Source organism: Palaemon carinicauda, chromosome 40, assembly GCF_036898095.1.
Source record: "Palaemon carinicauda isolate YSFRI2023 chromosome 40, ASM3689809v2, whole genome shotgun sequence".
NCBI classification, from domain to species: domain Eukaryota; kingdom Metazoa; phylum Arthropoda; class Malacostraca; order Decapoda; family Palaemonidae; genus Palaemon; species Palaemon carinicauda.
Window position 1 is genome coordinate 49,775,947 of NC_090764.1, and position 21,970 is coordinate 49,797,916.

At 40.8% G+C, this 21,970-nt stretch overlaps 1 protein-coding gene across 1 annotated transcript in view; it reads right to left on the reverse strand.

Moving 5' to 3' along the window:
* Window positions 1-612: 612 nt before the first annotated feature.
* The window catches only part of LOC137631765 (DNA damage-binding protein 2-like), an 88,189-nt gene continuing 66,831 nt past the window's right edge, over window positions 613-21,970 (reverse strand). Inside the window, exons 9-10 of the mRNA XM_068363708.1 lie at window positions 19,678-19,891; window positions 613-3,045 (exon numbers count right to left, since the gene is read on the reverse strand). Coding sequence (XP_068219809.1) covers window positions 2,834-3,045; window positions 19,678-19,891 — 426 coding nt within the window. The 3' untranslated portion in view covers window positions 613-2,833. The remainder of the gene's footprint in view (window positions 3,046-19,677; window positions 19,892-21,970) is intronic.

Sequence of the window (21,970 nt, forward strand, 5' to 3'; positions counted from 1 at the left end):
CCCCCCCCAAAAAAAAAAAAAATATTAAGTATTCCAACACAATCATGAATGTGGGATTACGCTTTAAAAATAGATTTTAAAGAACTGCTGTGATAAGGCTGAATAAGCAGACCAATCCTTGTCTCAATAATAACCTTTCAAGGTTATAACCAATAGGCTAATGAACACTCGGTCAGGATTCACTAACATTGACCCAGAAACTGACTAAAGTACAATCAAAAGACAGCTTAACAGCCTCCAATAAGCATATGCTAGCCTAACCAAGGTGTAGATACCCGAAGTTGACCTTCCCTTGTATTCAAAACAATATAATAATTGGAACTAGTTGATAATGAAATGAAATTGAAAAAAAAGTGCCAGTAATCAACACCCACCCTCTATGTTACTAAGAGGCAAATTGTCTAGGACAGTAAAATTACTTATGAAATTATAGGAAAGGCAACAACTAACATTTGGATGAAAAAAAAAAAAAAAAAACTGCAATCACTCAAAATGCTGGTGCTTCCCAAACAGGCTTATACTGTACCAATAATTATGCAGGAAAAAACCTAAATACAGGAACTTATCTTATGTTCTTGAACTAATTTTGAACACACGAGGATATACATGTACTATTTATAATATTGATGACACACACAGAATGGAGGTTAGGGTTTGTTGCAATGTAGATATGCTGGGGAGGGACTGGAGAGATGGTTCCTTTCTGTAATACTGTGCGTGACGTCACTCACAGCAGACGACTTTAAGCTACTGAGGTGCTGTGGAAAGTTCAAATGACACTGAACTTGGGAGGTCTTCCCTATGCACACTGAGTCTGTGGTTTTCGCACTGATATACTGGCCCTAGAATAGTGGCGACAATATTTCTTTGGTATTCATGTCATATTGGATTACCTATTCTAGCCTTTCCAGAAAGTCCTTAAGAGACCACACAACAATTTAACCCCAAAAAAGGAAATTGAAAAAATATTTAACTTAAAAGACTGACGACTCATTTTATATATCATATATACAGCCTTGTATATAAGTATTTCACACCATTTTTAATACATTCATGCATTAACTAATCAAATTTCAGTAAAATATCTTTATATACACATGTATATGTGTATATAACTATTATACTGTACCCAATGTAAGTTGTATGATTTCAAATTACTCAAAAAACCCAATTTTTATGTTAAAATTTAGCATATTAATACAGTACTTACCTGGAAGTCACATTTCTAATACTGTATCTTTGAATTATTAAAAATCAGCATTAGAGCATCCAATGTGTACTACACTACTGCTCAAGCTGGTTCATGAATCCTGCATTACCTTGTATATTTTCATACTTTTGAAGTTTGCACAAACCTCTCAGTAGACACAAAACTTGAAATGGAGAGAAAGGGACATAACATGACATACAGATATCAAATTAATAAACTTAATTATTAAATTCTGTTTTTTTTTTTCATGAACACTACTTGAAAGTATAATTGCTGGCAACCACAATTCCTAGGTAGAAAAGTGGTCATCTTAAAACCAGAACTAAATCATTAATCCCTTAGACATGATTACAACTTCCTTCAAAACATCCCACCAAACATTCTACTCTTCTGCTGTCCCAGGGGATTATTAGTCCAAAATATATGTTCCAAGAATCATTATGCTAATACATAATAATTGTCAGAATTGACTAATATATGGCAAAACTACTTAGGAATGTCACTATGCTGCCACTGCAACCCTTCCAAGAAAAATAGTTTTAATGAATTTTGGTGCAAAGGTAATCCCTCATTTCATGAACCTTAACCCATTAAGAACAAGGGAAGAAATATTAAAAATGAAAGTTCTAGCATTCTTGGCTACTGTACTAAAGAGATTTCTAACTTTATAAAATAAGTTTGTATCTTTACATAGAGAAACCTTTAATAAGATATTGTGGTTTTATGATAGCTGTCATGCAAATCTGATTTCTCACCAGTTCATGACTACATGTACATTCCATTTCTTTTTTGTATACCTCTAAACATAACCAACGCAAAGCTTTTAACAGTTTCAAAACTTTCCATTTCTTTTACTGTATTCTCCTTTTTCATGCTCAATTGAATCATTTATCAATTAATGTCAGTCACATAGGTCCAGAAATGAATAATCACCTCTAAATACTATACACTGTACCACTGATACTACTTCCTGTACTCACAGTACACAAGAAGTGTGATACAATTGCAACTATTTAGGCCGTTTTAAAGATAAAAAACGTTCATCAGGTGAAAAAATGCCTAGTTACTTCTGATATTACGAAATAAAACATCACTCTATGAAAATAACCATATGAAAATCAAGGAGAATGAGATAAGACATTAAACTAAGTCTCATACTGACTAATATAGCATAAAAACACAAGGTAGCGCAAGGTTCATCATTGGCCCCCTAGCAGGCAGTCTAGTGCAAACCTGGACGCATAAATTGCACTATCCAACACTTATGGGTTTCAGACAGAAAACTATAGTTGTTGAAATATGAACAATCTTAAATATAAAGTTGCAAATCTCACATTTCAAAGATACTAGCAATCTGACTTAAAGGTAATGATTTATCAAAACAGTTTTTCATTCATACTAAATTACTTACATGGGCCAAAAAGTGCCCTCCCTGAGAACCCCAAGCTGCATGAGATTACTATCCTAATGTCTGAAGGGTAAGATGTGATCTAAGCGTATGAGTCCTAGATACAGTTCAATGTGTACAATAGCTAGTCCCCACAACCCTTTTTCATCTTCAAAACAAAATAACATTATTTCTAAAAGAAATATAAATCTAGCTATAGATTCTGATACAAGGACCTAACGCTTTTTTTTCTCTCCTCTTACAACTTTGAAATCATTCTTTCTTTTATTCTTGGGTTTCTTTTTGTTATTTTTGGAATCTGCATCATCATTGTTTCCATCATCATCATTGTCATCATCATCATCATCAAAAGGCTTGTTCTTGCCATCTTCCAGTTTCCTTTTTGACTGTTTTGGGAACTCAGGTTTCCATAGAAAAGCACACATACCTGAGATGAAAAAGAAAACAAAAAAATAAAATTGAACAATACATTATCAAGTCATCCTCACAATGGATCCAAAGAAAATTTTCTAACAATTAACAATTAAATGAAGACTCGACCACAACCAATGGTAATGAAGGATTGTTTTTCAAATCTGACTTGGTATAAATAATTGAATAATCAAAACTTGTCTGGCATTACACTTCTCATACATATTAATGCCAATCCAATTACACCATGTAACTCAAGTTACAATATTTCTAATAAACAACACAGTTGAAAATACAGTGGAACCTCTACATCCGATCGTATCTACATCCGAATTTTCCAACATCCGAAGTAAAATTCGAGCAAATTTTTTACTCTACACCCGAATTTTATTTCGACACACGAAGTAGCAATTTTCGTCGTACCGGTTGTATCCGAATTTTTCGACACGCGAAGTACAATTCGAACACGTTCCGACTCTACACCCGAATGTTTTTTTCGACACCCGAAGTAAACAATACTCGTACGCGTAGTCGGTGCTCATAGCGCCTGAAGTGTTTTTTATTTCCGCCGATAGAAGGCAGCACATAGACCTCGGAGGGACGCTCAATTAGCGCGGCTTGGGTCAGTCCTCTGTTCTCGTCGGCTTCTTGCGGTTGTGCTCTTTGCGTTGTGATATTAACTGTGAATTAATCGTGATTTTTTACGTGCATCCATTAACGATAATTTACGTAAATCATGGGTCCAAAAAGGCTTAGTTTTGCCAGTGGTAGTGGTAGTGGTGAGAAAAGGAAGAAGGAAATGCTTTCTATAGAAATTAAGCAGGAAATTATTGAGAAACATGAGCGTGGCATCCGCGTGAGTGAACTTGCTAAACAGTATGGCCGTAATATATCGACGATCTCGACAATCCTTAAACAGAAGGAAGCTATTAAAGCAGTGAAACCTTCTAAGGGGATCACTATAATTTCCAAACGCCGTACCCCTATCATAGAAGAGATGGAACGACTTCTACTAGTGTGGATTAAGGATAGAGAGATCGTTGGCGACACCATCACCGAAACCGTTATCTGCGAGAAGGCGCACGCCATCTTTACGGACTTGAAGGAGGAGAGCTCTGTGGGTGATGCTGGGGAGAGTTCAACCGAGCCTTCCTCAGATGATTTCAAGGCATCTCGTGGCTGGTTCGAGAAATTTAAGAAACGGTCCGGGATTCATTCAGTTGTTCGCCACGGAGAGGCTGCTAGTGCGGACACAAAGGCTGCAACTGACTTTGTTAAGAAATTCGAAAATATCGTAAAGGAAGAAGGCTACGTAGAGCAGCAGGTGTTCAATTGTGATGAAACCGGGCTGTTTTGGAAGAAGATGCCGAGTCGAACCTACATCACTGCTGAAGAGAAGAAATTGCCTGGGCATAAGCCAATGAAGGATCGGTTGACTCTTGCTCTATGTGCCAACGCTAGCGGGGACTTTAAAGTCAAGCCCTTGCTTGTTTACCATTCGGAGAACACTAGGGCCTTTAAAGCACACAACGTCGATAAGGATCAGCTTCATGTTTTCTGGCGATCCAACTCGAAGGCCTGGGTCACTAGGCAATTCTTTGTGCAATGGGTAAACCAAGTTTTCGGTCCTTCTGTGAAGAAGTATCTTCATGAGCAGAAATTGCCTTTAAAGTGCCTGCTATGCCTTGACAATGCACCCGCTCACCCCCCCCGGACTTGAAGATGATATCTTCGATGAATTCAAGTTCATAAAGGTGCTGTATCTTCCACCAAATACCACCTCTATCCTCCAGCCCATGGACCAGCAAGTCATCTCTAATTTTAAGAAGCTGTACACCAAGCACTTATTCAAGCAGTGCTTTAATGTCACGCAAAGCACCAACTTAACTTTGCGTGAATTTTGGAGGGGCCACTTCAATATCGTGCACTGCTTAAAGATCATTGATCAGGCTTGGGTGGGATTAACTCGACGGACCCTCAATTCTGCATGGAAGAAGCTGTGGCCTGATGCAGTTTCTCCCCGAGATTTCGAGGGTTTTGACCCCGAACCTGATCCCGTGGTCGGTGCAGCGGAAGCCGTAGAGGAAATAGTCTCCCTTGGCAAGTCCATGGGTCTGGAGGTCAACGCAGATGACGTTACGGAACTCGTCGCCGAACATCACGACGAACTGACGACGGATGAGCTCAAGGAACTCCATGCTATGTCGGAGCACATGAGTGATGACGAGGAAGAGAGCGAGGAGGTAGAACATGTGTTAGGTTCAGCGCAAATAAAAGAGGTGTTAGGAAAATATCAAGACGTGGTCGACTTCATCGACAAATACCATCCAAAGAAATTGCAGGTTTGTCGTGTAGTTTCTCAATTCGATGATGTTTGCCTAACGCACTTTCGAAACATTCTGAAAAGCCGTACGAAGCAGTTATCTATCGATGCTTTCTTTAAAAAAAACTGCGAAGCGAACTCGCGATGAAGAGGATGTAAGTGAACCGAAGAAAACGGCAAAGAGTGAAGAGGAAGAAAGTGAAACACAGAAAACGGAAAAGAGTGAAGCAAAAGAAATTCAGTCAATTTTAAATGTAAGTGATAGTGATTAAAATTACGTAATCATCAAAAAGAAAAAAAGAAAATGTAAAAAAAAATATAAAATATAAAAATAAAAAAAAAATAAGCTAAGTTATGTTAAAGTTCACTTAGTGTAAGTTAGAATAAGTTACGGTAGTGTTACGTTTATCGTAGTTAACCTCTCTACCTCCTCGCCGTCCGTCCGTCTCCTCTCTCCTCTCTGCGTAGCGAAGACGAACAACACCTGCGCTGGAGTTTCTAAGGTAAAGTGACGCTAAAAACCCGTTTCTTCTTTATCATTTTTTGCTAATTCTTCTTATTTACATGTCTATTCTTCTTATTTACATGTCTATTATCTAATTTAGTGTTCATTATTCTCATGGGAAAGTTATGTGTAGTAGTTTATTAAGAAGTTATCATAGGTTTTTGGGCTCAACCACGGATTAATCCTATTTCAATGTATTCTTATGGGAAAATTCGTTTCGACATCCGATCAATTTCTACATCCGAAGTTGGTTCTGGAACGGATTAAATTCGTATGTAGAGGTTCCACTGTATAAAAAATAGTGCAACTTACATCATGCAGATTATTTCTACCAAAAAGGATCTTAGCAAGATTGTACCTACCATTCCTAATTTATGCCTCATGGACTGAAACAATTTTGTTCCTCCTTTGTGTAGAATTATTAAGCATTTTCGACCAAGATGTCTGATATTATCTGAGAAGGCTGTGGTGATTTCACTAAACTGTTAAGACAGAAGGCCATAACATAGGAACTAAGATGAAAAGGATAAAGCGGGTAGAATGTGGGTAAAAGATTGTAACTGTTATACTTTCTTTAAACATGAACTAGTCACCCATCGCTACAATTTTCAAAATCGAAGACAATAGAAGGAAACGTAAGAAGAGCTCTGTGTAATATAGTGGAAAATTACCACTGACGAGAGTAAAAGTTATTGACAATATCATAAAACTTTTTGCGATTTGCTTCCAGGTTCAACATCAAAACAGAGTGGCTTAAAGCTTATCCAAGAAAAGCCTTAAATCCTTTTTGTATATTTGAAAGCCAAACAGGCTGAAACATAAGAGGTTATATCCTTTAATGATAGCTATGGCTGATTAGATTGTTTTAAGGTTTGAACCAGCCTTCATAAAGCGAAAGTAATTGGTGAAGTTGTGTGCGATGATGAAGTAACTGCCCAAGAATTCGATCAAACACTTTGGAAAATTATAAAGATGAGTTTTATATCCAAACAGATAATCAATATTGATGAAATAGGTATGAGACAGGCAGCTAACTCTGCCTCTTGATGGTAATGCTCCGATGGATTTGAAGTTGAAACTTCTGTTATTGTACCATTTAAGAAAAAAAAAGAACCCTTTAAAACATAGCCATGGGCTCTATTTCTGTACAGTGCCATTGAAGAATCTTCCAAGAACCTGAGTTACAGTGTTTTTAAAGACTTGTTCATTCACCTTTTTATCACATGGGTTTAGAAAAACTGTGGAGGACATTCCATTTAACAATCACTTGCTACTGGACAAAGGTCCAGGCTCTCCCCTTTCATGATTTTTCTACATCAAAATACTTACCCATTCTATGGACCAAGGATTAATACTTTAGTGGCGTTTAAGAAAAATTACTAATATTGTACCTTTCAGAAAGCAATTAAGGGGAATGAATAAGGAGAAATAATAATACAGCAGTTTTAGATAGATTATACTACAGTGAACCCTCGCTACTTCGCGGTTCGACCATCGCGGATTCACCACTTCGCGGATTTTTTCCATAACCCATATATATACAGTATATATATATATATATATATATATATATATATATATATATATATATATATATATATATGTATGCATGTATTTATGTATATATGTATGTATGTATATATGTAGGTATGTATATGTGTATACATATAAATATATATATATATATACACACACACACACACATATATATATATATATATATATATATATATATATATATATATATATATATATTATATATATATACAGTGAACCCTCGTTTATCGCGGTAGATAGGTTCCAGACGCGGGCGCGATAGGTGAAAATCCGCGAAGTAGTGACAGCATATTTACCTATTTATTTAACATGTATATTCGGACTTTTAAAACCTTCCCTTGTACGTAGTACTGTTAACAAACCACCCTTTACACCCTGTAATGTACAGAACACTTAATGCATGTACTACAGCACCCTAAACTAAAACAGGCACAAATATTAAAGGCGATTTTATATCATGTGTTTCCTAAACACCTAAAAAGCACGATAAAAAATGGCAACCAATGTTTTGTTTACGTTCATCTCTGATCATAATGAAGAAACAAACTCATTTAGTGTACACATATATGTACGTATGGTTAGTTTTTGCATCGATTATATTGATTATACAGTACTGTATGTTGATTTTTTTATTACCAATGTTTTAGTTTACGTATTTTTCTTAGGACTTCCAAATGAAATCTTTTTCTTTATGACGCCGCCTGAAACGACGGCGTGTACGCTCAGTAAACAACCACGCTCAGAACAAACAAGGCATTTAACACGCATGATGATAGTGATAAATAATGATACAGTACATACAGTATTTACAGTACAAAGCATTTACAAAATATGTTACCTTACAAATATAAATTATACAGTACTTGTACGTAGCAAAGCAGGAAAACAATTTGAGAGAGAGAGAGAGAGAGAGAGAGAGAGAGAGAGAGAGAGAGAGAGAGAGAGAGAGAGAGAGAGAGAGATTGTTTTACGTACGTAAATGTAAATTTTAAACAAAAAAAATATGATAGGTTACAACATGTAGACTTTTAAAACCTTCCCTTTAACTTAATGCATACAGTACGTACAGTACTAAACTATAAAACAGGTTAAAGTAAAAAATAAAGATTGTTACTGTACTCACCACGAAAGAAGTTCCAGAAAAACTTGAATGACGATGGCGATGAATTTGCTGCACAGTAGAAATGATGATGATGAAGCTGATGATGTGTTCTACTGTGCAGTCAATGATAGTATTTTACGTCTCTTCAGACGGAGGTGTCTTTTCCTGGGACACCTCTTCAACTTCTTCAATTTCTTCCGAAGGCGTACTAGCAGGAGGAACTGGCTCTTTTTTGCGAGGCTGAAAAAACATTGTGATCGGAAGTTGTTGCCGCTGCTTCTTTTTTCGATCCAAGAGCATCCTGTAGGGAGTCGTGATGTCATCGACCTTGTTGCAGAATTGCATCGAGCGAACCATATCCTCGTCCCACTCTTGCAACATTTCTTTCGCCTCCTTCATATGGTTGCAGAACTTGGCGAGCCGTTCTAATGTTAAGCCCGTTTCTTCTACATTTTCTTGGGTCTCTTCCTGGGTACCCTCACTCTCTTCCTCACTTGCCGATTTCGTCAGGTCTTCGAGGTCTGCGTCAGTTAGGGGCTGGGAATGGCAGTCCAACAACTCGTCGACGTCTTCAGTCGTCATGTCGCCAAACCCGTCACCCCCAATTATGGCAGCCAACTGCACAGATTTCCGTATTGCAGAGTGTTGGATTTCCGACGGAGTAAATCCCTTGTCGTCGTAAACAATATCGGGCCACAGCTTCTTCCAGCTCGCATTTACGGTTGCAGGTTTCATCTCTTGAAGTGCCTTTTGAATATTCTGCAGGCACGTGGCTATGGTGTACTGCCGCCAGTACGCCTTCAAGTTGAAGTCTTCATCCTCGTCATCTTGGGCAGCATCCACACACGCAACGAGGTCTGCCAAGGTATTCTTCGTGTAGAGGGCCTTGAACGCCCTGATAACCCCCTGGTCCATTGGTTGAATTAATGACGTGGTGTTGGGTGGCAGGAACTCAACCTGAACGCCCTCACGCGACAGGTCAGTTGCGTGTCCACCAGCGTTATCCATAAGGAGAAGGATCTTGAATGGCAAGCCCTTCTCTAAGAGATATTCATGGACTTGCGGGATGAAACACTGGTGGAACCAGTTGGAGGTCAGCATCTTCGTAATCCATGCTTTTTGATTATGCATCCAGTACACGGGAAGGAGATTCTTATTTTTGTTTTTCAAAGCGCGAGGATTTTTCGACTTATAAATAAGCCCCGGCTTTAACAAAAATCCAGCAGCATTGCCACACATCACGAGGGTAACGCGATCCTTGAATGCCTTAAAGCCAGAGGCTTTGGCTTCCTCTTTGAACAGGAAAGTTCGCGACGGCATTCTCTTCCAAAACAAGCCGGTTTCATCCATATTAAACACTTGTTCCGGCTTGTATCCACCTTCAGCGATAATGTTCTTGAAAGTCTGGTTCACGTAAGTTTCAGCAGCGGCAGTGTCAGCGGAAGCAGACTCCCCATGCAGGGAAACGCTTTTCAGGGCGAAGCGTTTCTGAAACTTCGCGAACCATCCTTTGCTGGCGGAAAAACGTTGTTTCTGACGCTGGGAATCAGTGGAGGTCCCTGGTTGAGGATCATCTACATCATCATCTTCTTCAGCATGGTCGCCATGAGGTTCCTTTGCCGCAAAATTCTCATACAAGCTCAAAGCCTTTGTTCGGATGGTGTTCGTATCCAACGCTATGTTCTTCTTCCGACAGTCGGCAATCCACACAGCTAAAGCACCTTCCATGCGTACGATCGTTTTATTACGCGTTGTAACGACTCGCTTCGCTGATCTGCTAAAGGTGATTGCAGCAGTCTTTCTAATGTTCGCCTCGTCCTTCCTGATGTAGCGAACGGTGGATTCGTTGATGCCAAAATGGCGGCCGGCGGCCGCGTAACTTCTACCATCTTTTAACATGTCGAGAAGCGTAACCTTCTCAGCTATCGTCATCATTCTTCGGTGGCGTTTAGGCTCACTACCAGCCTTACTAGAAGCAGAACGCTTGGGAGCCATTGTAACAGAAAGTTCAACAAAAAGTTCAACTTAAAACAGTCGCACACAGCACAGATTCAACTTCACAAACTTAAGAACGTCTACTCAGCAATACGCGGAAAGAGAAAGTGAACGATGCAGTCCCGCGAGAACTTTGATGCTGCGGGTAGAAGATGCGGGCAAAACACCAATCACAGGCTAGATAACAAAACTTGAGTTTTGATTCGTCATCTATCAGCGCTTGAACCAATCACAACCCGTCTTATACAGTACTATGGTGCGTTGGTTACTCATAGAAGATGTCCCGCGCACACTGAACGTACGTAGATTAAGTACAATACCGTAATAATAATAAATAATGATAATAATACTGTACAGTAATAATAATAATAATAATGATTAATAATAATAACAATAATAATTTTATTAACAACAACAACAATAATAATAATAATAACAATAATAATAAAAATTTACGTACGTACGCTATTTTACGTCTCTCTCTCTCTCTCTCTCTCTCTCTCTCTCTCTCTCTCTCTCTCTCTCTCTCGTACGCTTACAGTACTTATTCGAAATGTGATTTTTGCAACAAAGAATATTATTGGATGCAGTACTGTACTACGTACGTATACATACAAAAGATTCATGGAAAAGAAGCACATCCATTACAGTACACACCATTCTAATATGGTATGACTGCATCTGATTTGCGTTTCATGTTCGATTTAATTTTACTACGTACTGAATTATCGTATGATCACATTCTCTTTTCGTGTTTTATTTCTTTCTGTGCTGAATTATATATCATATGTAATGCAAAGAACAATCAGTAAGAGCAGATATTACTATAATTACAGTATTAATGGAATTACAGGTAACAAAATATCGTATTTGGTTATCTTCAGATTTCGCGGTATTTTCGAATTTTCCGGAAAATCCGCGATATGTATATATATATGGGTTATGGGAAAACCCCGCGAAGTGGTGAATCCGCGATTGTCGAACCGCGAAGTAGCGAGGGTTCACTGTATATATATATATATATATATATATATATATATATATTATATATATATATATATACACACACATATATATATATATATATATATATATATATATATATATCTAAAGTAGGAAGATGAGAGGTAGTTCTAAGGGAAAAGTATGAGAAATATGTCTGGGTAATAAGCAAAGCTCTACCTCCAGTTTGTTTCTTCATTATGATCAGAGATAAACGTAAACAAAACATTGGTTGCCATTTTTTATCATGCTTTTTAGCGTGTTTAGGAAACGCATGATATAAAATCGCCTTTAATATTTGTGCCTGTTTTAGTTTAGGGTACTGTAGTACATGCATTAAGTGTTCTGTACATTAAAGGGTAGTTTGTTAACAGTACTACGTACAAGGGAAGGTTTTAAAAGTCTGAATATACATGTTGAATAAATAGGTAAATATGGTGTCACTACTTCGCGGATTTTCACCTATCGCGGCCGCGTCTGGAACCTATCTACCGCGATAAACGAGGGTTCACTGTATATATCCAAGGCTATGATGAACATTGATTCTGTATGGCTTTAGTTACATATTATCATTATTATTTTTACTAACTAGGCTACAACCCTAATTGCAACAAGGAAAAATAGGCCAGTGAGGAAAGGAAATAAAGAAATAAAAAACAATATAAGAAGTAATGTACAATTAAAATAAAATATTTAAAAAAACATTAAAACAGATATTTCATACATATACTATAAAAAGACTTATGTCAACCTGTTCAACACAAAAAAAATTGCAACAAGTTTGAACTTTTGAAGTTCTACTGATTCAACTACCCAATTACGAAGATCATTCCACAACTTGGTCACAGCTGGAATAAAATTTCTAGAGTACTGTGTAGTATTGAGCTTTATGATGAAGGACTGACTATTAGAATTAACTGTATGCCTAGTATTACAAACAAGATAGAACTGTCCGGGAAGATCCGAATGTAAAGGATGCTCTAAATTATAAAACATCTATCGCTTCTGCCTGAGGGTCCATGTAAGGGGCTACATAACGAGGTAGTTTCTTGTTGTCGCTCGTCGCGAAGAGGTCGATCTGCAGCTCCTGGACTTTTTCCGAGATGAAGGAGAATATGTCTGCGTCTAGGGACCATTCTGTCTCTATCGGCTTTCGCCTGGATAGAGCGTCTGCAGTCACATTGCGGAACCCTTGAAGGTGAACTGCTGATAAGTGCCATCCTCTCTTCCTTGCCAGGTAGAAGATGGCTAACATCACATGATTGATGTGAGGTGATCTCGAGCCTTGTAGATTTAGACATTTTACTATCACTTAGTTGTCCAGGATCAATCTGATGTGGATTGCTCTGGGAGGGGATAGTTTCTTCAACTTAGGAAGACTGCCATGGCCTCCAAGATGTTGATGTGAAAGGTTTTGAACTGGTGCGACCAATTTCCTTGCATTTTTCTTTAGTGGGAATGGCCTCCCCATTCTTCCAGGGAACCGTCCATGTGTATCACCACTGATGGTTGTGGTGGTTGCAGGGGAATTATCCGCGCTAGGCTCTTGGCTATTGACCACGGCCTTAATAGCATGTGCAATCGGGTCGGGGTCAACCTTAGTTGATCTCTTCAAGCGTTTGATGCGTATCTTCTCCAGACTCCTGACGCATCCTTTGACCGTGCTTTTAGCACCGGGTCTGTCACTGCTGCAAACTGGAGAGAGCCCAATACTCTTTCCTGTTGGCATCTTGATATTCTCTTGTATCGGATTAGTTTCTTGACAGCTCCCGCTATCTCTCTCCTCTTCTTGAATGGAATGGAGAGGTGGTGTGACTGTAAGTTCCATTGGATTCCTAGCCATTGGAACTTCTGAGCTGGAGAAAGGCGAGACTTCTTGCGATGCGATTGATCTTGAAGGCCAGGTGCTCCAGGAACTGGATCACCCTTCCGGCCGCTTGCAGACAAGTAGTCTTGGATGCTGCCCACACCAGCCAACCGTCTAGATATGCTACTACTTGAACTCCTTCGGAGTGTAGCTGTTGGACGATTGTGTCTGCTAGCTTCGTGAATACCCTTGGGGCTATGTTTAGCCCAAAAGGGCATCGCTCTGAAGACAAATTTTATCTCCTGTAGCTTGAATCCTAGGTAGGAGGAGAGGGGGCGACTGATTGTAAGGTGCCAGTAAGCATCTGCCAGGTCTATTGAGACTGTGTACACCCCTTTGGGTAGAAGGGTCCTTATGTGTTGCAAGGTAAGCATTTGGAACTTGTTGTTCTCGATGAACTTGAGTGGAGATGACTGGAATTTGATGGACTTCACTTTCTTTATTACCTTCTTCTTTAAGATTTCTGAGGTATACTCTTCCAACAAGGGGGTGGAGTGTTGGAAGAATTTCAGAAAAGGGGGTGGAACTTAGTTCCATCTCCACCCGAGTCTATTCGTGATTATGCTGTGGGCCTAGGGATCGAAGGTCCAACGATCATGAAAGTGAGATTCTGCCCCCTACCTGGAACCTCTCATTGCTTAGGGGTTCCTGAGGACTTGTTTCCGTGACCGCGTCCTCCTCTGCCCGTTGGGAGGTTTCCGGAGGAACCTCTTTTTGGGCCTCTACCTTAGTAGGGACAAAAGGTGGTCGAGTGCCTCTAAAAGCCTGGGTTAAAGACAGGTGACTGGGCTATCAGCTGTTGAGGGACCATCTGGAAGGTGGTTTGCGGCTGGGTTACCATTTGAGCACCGTGGCCATGGTCACGGCCGGAGGTTGTGCAGATTTACGTGGTCTTCTTGCCTTTTTGTTCTTTGAGGGCATGCCCCACTTTTGGAGAAGGTTCCTATTCTCCGTGGCAGCTTTGGCAATAACTTCTTGGACCACTTCCTGTGGGAAAAGGTCTTTGCCCCCGATACATGATAAAATCAGTTTTCTGGGTTCGTGTTTCACTGTGGCTGCGGCAAACACGTGCAATCTACATGTCCTCCTTGACCTAAAGAAAGCATACAAGTCCTTCACAAGGGTACCCATGTGAGACTTGGCTAAGACCATGTACATGTCTGGGGCATTATGTAGGCCTGCACACATTTCCAAGCAGTTCTGATGAGACAGGGAGGCGGCAAGTCTTTCTTTTGTCTCCTGTTCCCTTCTCAAAAGATGATCTGGCAACTTTGGAAGGTTCTCGTTGAACTGTTGGCCTGGTATCTCCGGATCCAACTTCGAGACGGAGAAGGTTAGATGTACCTCTTTCTATTTCTCCTCGCAGGTAGGCATAGCTAGAGATAATGGCTTACATTCCTCTAGGATTGGGCAGGGTTTGCCCTCTTCGACTGCTTTAATGACACAGTCGAAGGCTTTCTCCGGAAAGGGGAAAGCTCTGGAGGAAGGAGCAATAATGGTTGGATGCCTCTTGCTCCGTGCCGAGACTTTGGAGTTGGTGTATCCGGCTCCTTTCAGTCTTGGTAAGGATGGCCTGTGCCTTGTCATGTTCAAAGACAATGACTTCCTTTGGTACCGTCTCCTCGCGGGATGCAGGTTTATCTCGCAGTCTCACGTAACAATCTGGGTAGGCTGAAAAGCCGGGCCATAATTCAAGATCTTCGAGTGGCTCTAGAAGATTTCCACCCAGTATATGAGCGGAGTCTATCAAAGTCCATATGCTGAAAGAAGTTCAGCGAGGAAGCAACTTTTCTAGGATCGTGACCTGCGGGTGTACTGTCAGGATCCGCTCTGCGAATAAAGTAGGTAAGTTTCGCCCTCAGTTGTTTTAGGGATAAGTTTGATACTGAGGTTTTGCCTAGGAAGAGCTGTCCTACTGGACATTGAGAGACATCTTCCTCCAGAGGGCAGATTCTGCAAGGACCCCACCTTTTGGTGGGGAGCTCGTTTTTGGCGAGAAAGGTAGGATCGGGAAAGAGATTCAGTTCTCTCTCTTCTGTAAACTGAGTATGGCCCTCGTTTCTAGATAGGGCCACTATTTCACTAACTCTAGCCCCTGAGGCTATAGCAAACAAGAATATCACTTTCTGTGTTAGATCCTTTAGGGTACAATCTTCGTCGTTCAAGTTCGAAGCGTAGTGCAAGACTTTGTCCAAGGACCATGATATGGGCTTTGGAGAGGTTGCTGGTTTGAGTCTAGCGCAGGGTTTCAGAATCTTATTGAAGATTTTGTTCGACAGGTCCACCTGGAAGGCGTAAAGAAGAGGTCTAGTCAAAGCTGACTTACGTGTAGTAATCGTGGTGGAAGCCAGGCCTTGCTCATGAAGGTGGATGAAGAAGGAAAGGCAGAAGTCTATCGAAATTTCTGCCAGTCTGTTTGCTTTGACAAAAAGGAGACCCACTTCTTCCACGACGATTCATATTGTCTCCTGGTTGACTTTGACTTGTATTCTTCTATAAAGTTGATATTGTCTATTGAGATCCCGAACCTTTTCTTGGCTGCTAAGACGAGAAAATCATGAGATGTAGGTTTTGGGTTCTCAATGATGAAGCGTAGACAGTCGACTTCTGAACCAGTTGGGATAGAACTGGATTCGGTAGAAGAAACAGCCTCAGCTTCAGTTCTATCACTAGAAGGAACCTATTGATCTTGGGCCACTTGGGGGCCACTACTGCTGCTGTTCCTTTGAAGGATCTCAGCTTGTTGAGGACCTTCAGCAGGAGATTTATTGAGGGAACAGATAGATATGAATCCATCTGTTCCAATCGAGGGACATAGCGTCTGTCGCCTCTGCCCGAGGGTCCTCGTATGGTGCCACATATCTAGGTAGTTTCTTGTTGTCGCTCGTTGCGAAGAGGTCAATCTGCAGTTCCGGGACTTTTTCCGAGATGAAGGAGAATGAGTCTGTGTCTAGGGACCATTCTGACTCTATCGGTTTTCGCCTGGATAGAGCGTCCGCCGTCACATTGCGGAACCCTTGTAGGTGAACTGCTGATAAGTGCCATCTTTTCTGGCCAACATCACGTGATTGATGTAGGGGGATCTCGAGCCTTGTCAGTTCAGACATTTCACTATTACCTCGCAGCCCAAGACCAACCTGCTGTGGGGTGATCTGTGAGGGGATAGTTTCTTCAACGTTAGGAAGACTGCCATGGCTTCCAGAATATTGATGTGAAAGGTCTTGAACTGGTGTGACCAGTTCCCTTGTACTTTCCTTTAATGGGAATGGCCTCCCCATCCTTCCGGTAAGGCATCTGTGTGGATGACTACTGAAGGTTGAGGTGGTTGTAAGGGAATTATTCTTGCTAGGATCTTGACCTTTCACCACGGCCTCAGAAGCGATCGCAGTAAGGTGGGTGTCAAACTCTGTTGATCTCTTCGAGCGTTTGATGCGTATCTTCTCCAGACTCCTGACGCATCCTTCAGTTGTGCTTTCAGCACTGGGTCTGTTACTGCTGCGAAATGAAGAGAGCCCAGTACTCTTTCCTGTTGGCGTCTTGAAATCTTGTTGGATTTCAGTAGTCTCTTGACAGAACCCGCAATCTCTCTCCTCTTCTTCGGTGGAATGGAGAGGTGGTGTGATTGCATGTTCCAATGGAGTCCTAACCATTGAAACTCTTGAGCTGGAAAGAGGCGAGACTTCTTGTAGTTGATCTTGAAGCCCAGATGGTCCAGAAACTGGATCACCTTGGTGGCTGCCTGCAGACAAGCTGTCTTGGATGCTGCCCACACCAGCCAGTCGTCCAGGTATGCTGCTACCTGAATGCCTTCTAAGCGTAGCTGTTGGACAACTGTGTCCGCAAGTTTTGTGAATATCCTTGGGGCTATGTTTAGTCCAAAGGGCATGGTTGTGAAGACATACTTTGTCTTCTGTAGCCTGAATCCTAGGTAAGAGGAGAGGGGGTGGCTGACTGGTAGGTGCCAATAAGCATCTTCCAGGTCTATTGAGACTGTGTACGCCCCTTTTGGTAACAGGGTCCTTATGTGTTGTAGGGTTAACATCCGGAACTTGTTCTCGATGAACTTGTTGAGTGGAGACAAGTCTAGAATGACTGAGTTTGTCCGAGTCTTTCTTAGGAACACAAAACAGCCTTCCCAGGAATTTGATGGACTTTGTTTTCCTTATGACCTTTTTGTTCAAGAGTTCTAAGGTATATTCTTCCAATAAGGGTGTTGGAAGAATGTTGGAAGAATGTGTTGGAAGAATTGAGGAAAAAGGGGTGGAGTTTTGTTCCATTTCCACCCTAGTCCATTCTTGATTAGGCTGTGGGCCCAAGGATCGAAGGTCCAACGATCCCGAAAGTGGAAGTGTCTTCCTCCTACCCAGAGCATCTCATTGTTGAGATGATCCAGAGGGTTTGTTACCCTGACCATGTTCTCCTCTACCCCTTGAGGGGTTTCTTGAGGAGCCTCTTCTAGATCTTCTAACTTTAGGGCGAAAGGTAGTGGTGTGCCTCTCAAAGCCTGGGTTAAGGCTGGTGACTGAGCTACTGGCTGCTGGGGCACCATTTGAAATTTGCTTTGCGGCTGGGCAACCATTTGAGGCACTGTGGTCATGGTAACCGTGGGATGCTGTGCAGGTCTATAAGGTATGCGTGGCTTCTTCGTCTTCCTGTTCTTGGGTTGGGGACCAGCGTCAGAGGATGATTTCCTCTTGGAAGACATGGCCCCACTTTTGGAGAAGGTTCCTATTCTCCGTGGCAGCTTTAGCAACTACCTCTGGGACTACTTCTTTTGGGAAGAGGTCCTTGCCCCAGATACATGAAGTAATCAACTTCCTGGGCTCGTGCTTGGCCGTTGCATTGGCAAACACGTGCTCTCTACAGGCCCTCCTGGCCTTCACGAAAGCGTACATATCCTTTACAAGGGTAGCCATGTGCATCTTGGCTAGGACCGTGTACATATCTGGGGTACTGGAGATGCCTGCACACATCTTCATACAGTTCTGGAGAGACAAAGAGGCAGCTAGTTTCTCTTTTGTCTCCTGTTCCCTTCTCAGATGTTCCAACAACTTCGGAAGGTTCTCGTTGAACTGTTGTCCTGCTCTCTCTGGATCCAGTTTCGAGATTGAGAAGGTTGGATGAACCTCGTTCCGATCCTTCTCACAGGTAGGCAGAGCTAGAGACAATGGTTTGCATTCCTCTAGCGTAGGGCATGGTTTGCCCGCAACAACTGCTTTTAGCACGCAGTGGAGAGCTTTAACCAAAAAGGGAAAAGCTCTGGAGGAAGGAGCAAGGAAGGTAGGGTAGAGGACATTTAGGAGCCATTTTCAAGGGCTTCACAAGCACTATTTTACACTAAAAAGCACAAGAAAACAGCAAAAAGTTCCACGCGGCAAGACTAAGCAACACAAGCGAAGCGAGAGAGAACATTGAATGTGGTATCCCTTTGCGGGGCGCACAGCAGGGAGAGATGCTTGCGAGATTCTGGAGCCGAGATGGCCAGTGAATCAGAGAGGTGGATTTTGAGTTGCGCACCATCTCCGTGTTGATACCTGATGTTCTACTGTACTCTCTGCCTTTTGCTAGTGCCCACGTAACTCTCGCACCATTTTTTCTAATTTTTGATGAATATTTTTGAAAATCCGCGATGCACTGAGACTGCGAAACTTGAGCCGTGAAATGGGGGACTACTGTATTAGAAATACTATACAAAGGGCTTATTATTGAGTAGTTTACTTGTGTTAGCTATAAATTTGGGTTGTTCTGCTTTGCGCGGTTAGTTTGAAAATTTCGGCCATGAGAATAATTATCCCAAAATCGCGAATATTAGATTTTCTATTTAATAGGTATTACGGTTTTCTGTGTTGTGATCTAGTGAGATTGCGAAGTATAAAATTCCGTAAAGTGCGAGCTGACTGTAGATACAGAAGAACTAAACAACAGTTTATTAATAGCAAAAATGAAAGCTTCCGGGTCACTCCCCCTAAAACAAAAACACGTGACATTTGAGATGGACGCTGAATCCATTTTCAAAGGACCTCAACAGTTTACTTGAATCATGGTTTATTAAGCTTCCCTTTGGAAAATTATAGCTAATAAAACAGAGGGTTTATATCAAGTAGGGCCACTTGGGCTTGTAGCATTCTGCTTTATCAACTGGCATTGTAACTAGCTAGTAACAATAATGATAAGATAAGAATTACTTATAGAAAACAATGCATTGATCTGATCATTTCAAATCAACCAAACACCAATAAGCTAGTGAATCCCACTTTCATGTAAATTTCAGTAAAATGACCGAAAGTATTTACTTACCAGCAGCTGATAACATCTGGTCTCCTGAACGGTTGAATAAATTGAGAGAGACTATTTTATTGCTTAGTTCCTTTGTTACATGCTGATGTAATAGCTCTCCACTGGCTGCATCAAAAAAGTCAATAGACTTAAGCTCTCCTTCAGTATAGTCTGGAAACTCTGGATCAGGGTAACGGCCAACCACTATGATGTCACGCAGGGGATGCCATATTGCCTGTTAAAAATAATTTTAGTTAATTTTTTAAAATAAAAATGGTTGCTATCTCTCCTTACATTCAGACAACATAACAGCATCATTAAAACTTTGAATTTTTTCTTTACTTGTCATTAGAAATGAAATTAGAATTAACAGAATTCATCTAACAATTTTTTTTCTGGCAATTATCTCACCAATGTAAACATGTGACATTAGCACCATTTTCTGTCATGAAAATTTTTCTAGAATAAACCTTATCGATAGGTGGCAAAAGATTGATAGTCTCCGACAAGTGTAAATTGCAGATGCACTGCATGTACAGGTAAGCCTCAGCTGACAATTAAGCATTTAGTTCCTTTAGTTTATTTTTCTTTTAACTAGAAAGTGAGGCAGCGAGGAAGGCAACTGAGTACAATCTACAGGATTTTTTCACATTTTTAAGTTCTTCAAGTAACAACTCCATAAATCAGTGCTGAATCTTAATACAATTGGTAAGGGTTTGAAGCCAAATTCCAAGATTGTTAAACAGAGATATCTAGACCTTACTGGCACCAAAGATAAGAGCTTAAACATATGTGTACAGTAATTCCTCCTCCTATGGTGGTGAACCTATCAAGCTCACAGTACAGAGCAGACTTATAAAAATAATATATTTAAGTATTACCAACTCCTCTTTATATCACATGTTTTTGCAGGTAGATAAGTTTTATATTTTTATAGATATTGATTGAGCTAAAGATAAAGAAATTCATTTTGGTAACAAAAAAGCAATGTATAGTTTATTTAGTTTGGCGGGAAGAAGAAAATGAGTATTGTGCCGTACGTGACACAAAGAATTGGACAATTGGATAATATTCACTTCCATTTCAATCTTTCAGCTCAGGACTTTGCAGGGTGGTTTAGAAGGGGAATTTTATTGAATAACTCAGGTGTGTAGCTAGGAAAATACAAACGACTTTTGAAAAATTGTGATTTGTTCTTATAAGGCATACAAACCCTCCCCCTTTAATTAGGGAGACACTACTTCATGGGCTGGAAGTTCCCTGGAACCAAAGTGGAAGGTTCCATTTCTTCATGGAAGTGATCAATGATCAAGCAGCATGGGGTCGAAGGAAGACCCCTTTCAACACCTATCTATCTGTCATAAGGATAAAAATCTTAAAGAACCCTTTCCCCAGAAGGGAATACCAGTTAAGAGTCATATACTAAGTATATGATTAATGAGTTCGTGGTATAAGACCCACCATCCTCCTGCTCATTACAAGAGGATAGAGAGTTACTTGCTAAAAATTAAAGAATCGTTCTCTGAATGTAACTTACTAGCATCTGGTCCGACCAGCTTGTAACGTTTCAATTGCTTTGTCTCCTATGGGGGAAGAAGAATGAAGAAGGGCCAGTTATACTACGTTTCACTCCAGACTTACCTTTAAACATTACCATACATGAGATACATCTTTGTACCATGTGAGAGCTGGGCTGGTTACACAATTTGAGCAGCCAATACAACCAGTTATACTACCTTTCACTCCACAGACAAGTTGCCGACTTGTCCCGTGTGGGGAGGTGGGCTGGTTACACAACAACTTGCGCAGTCACCACAGGTCCAAGCACAAAAGTGTCAAGGGACTTATGGGTACACTTCAGCAAGTAAAAGGCCGTGAAGGTGGTTTGTCTCTACCAGACACTGGATTTCAACATTTGGCCCACTGACATGTTCCTCCTGAAAGAGTGTGTGGGGCCATTACTCCTGACCTCATAAGCTCTAGTCCAGGCTAATACTGCTACTGACTCGTCACACGGGCAGTAAGCTTTACAGATCATCTCACAAAGCCAAAAAGAGAACGTGTTCTTTGAAACCTCTCTCTTGGATCTGGCAATACTAACAAAAAGTCTCCGACACTTAAGCCTGAGGCGTCATGTCCTTTTTATAAAGCACTAGTGCCCTCATGGAACAACGGCGCATCTCCTCTCGACTGCCATTCGATGCCTCCAAAAAGGAGGGAATGAAGAAGGACTTGAACCTGGGGTCATGGGTCTTGGCCAGTACAAAACTAAAGGAGACCTCCTTCTAACCCTTAGCGTGGGTGACAACATGAG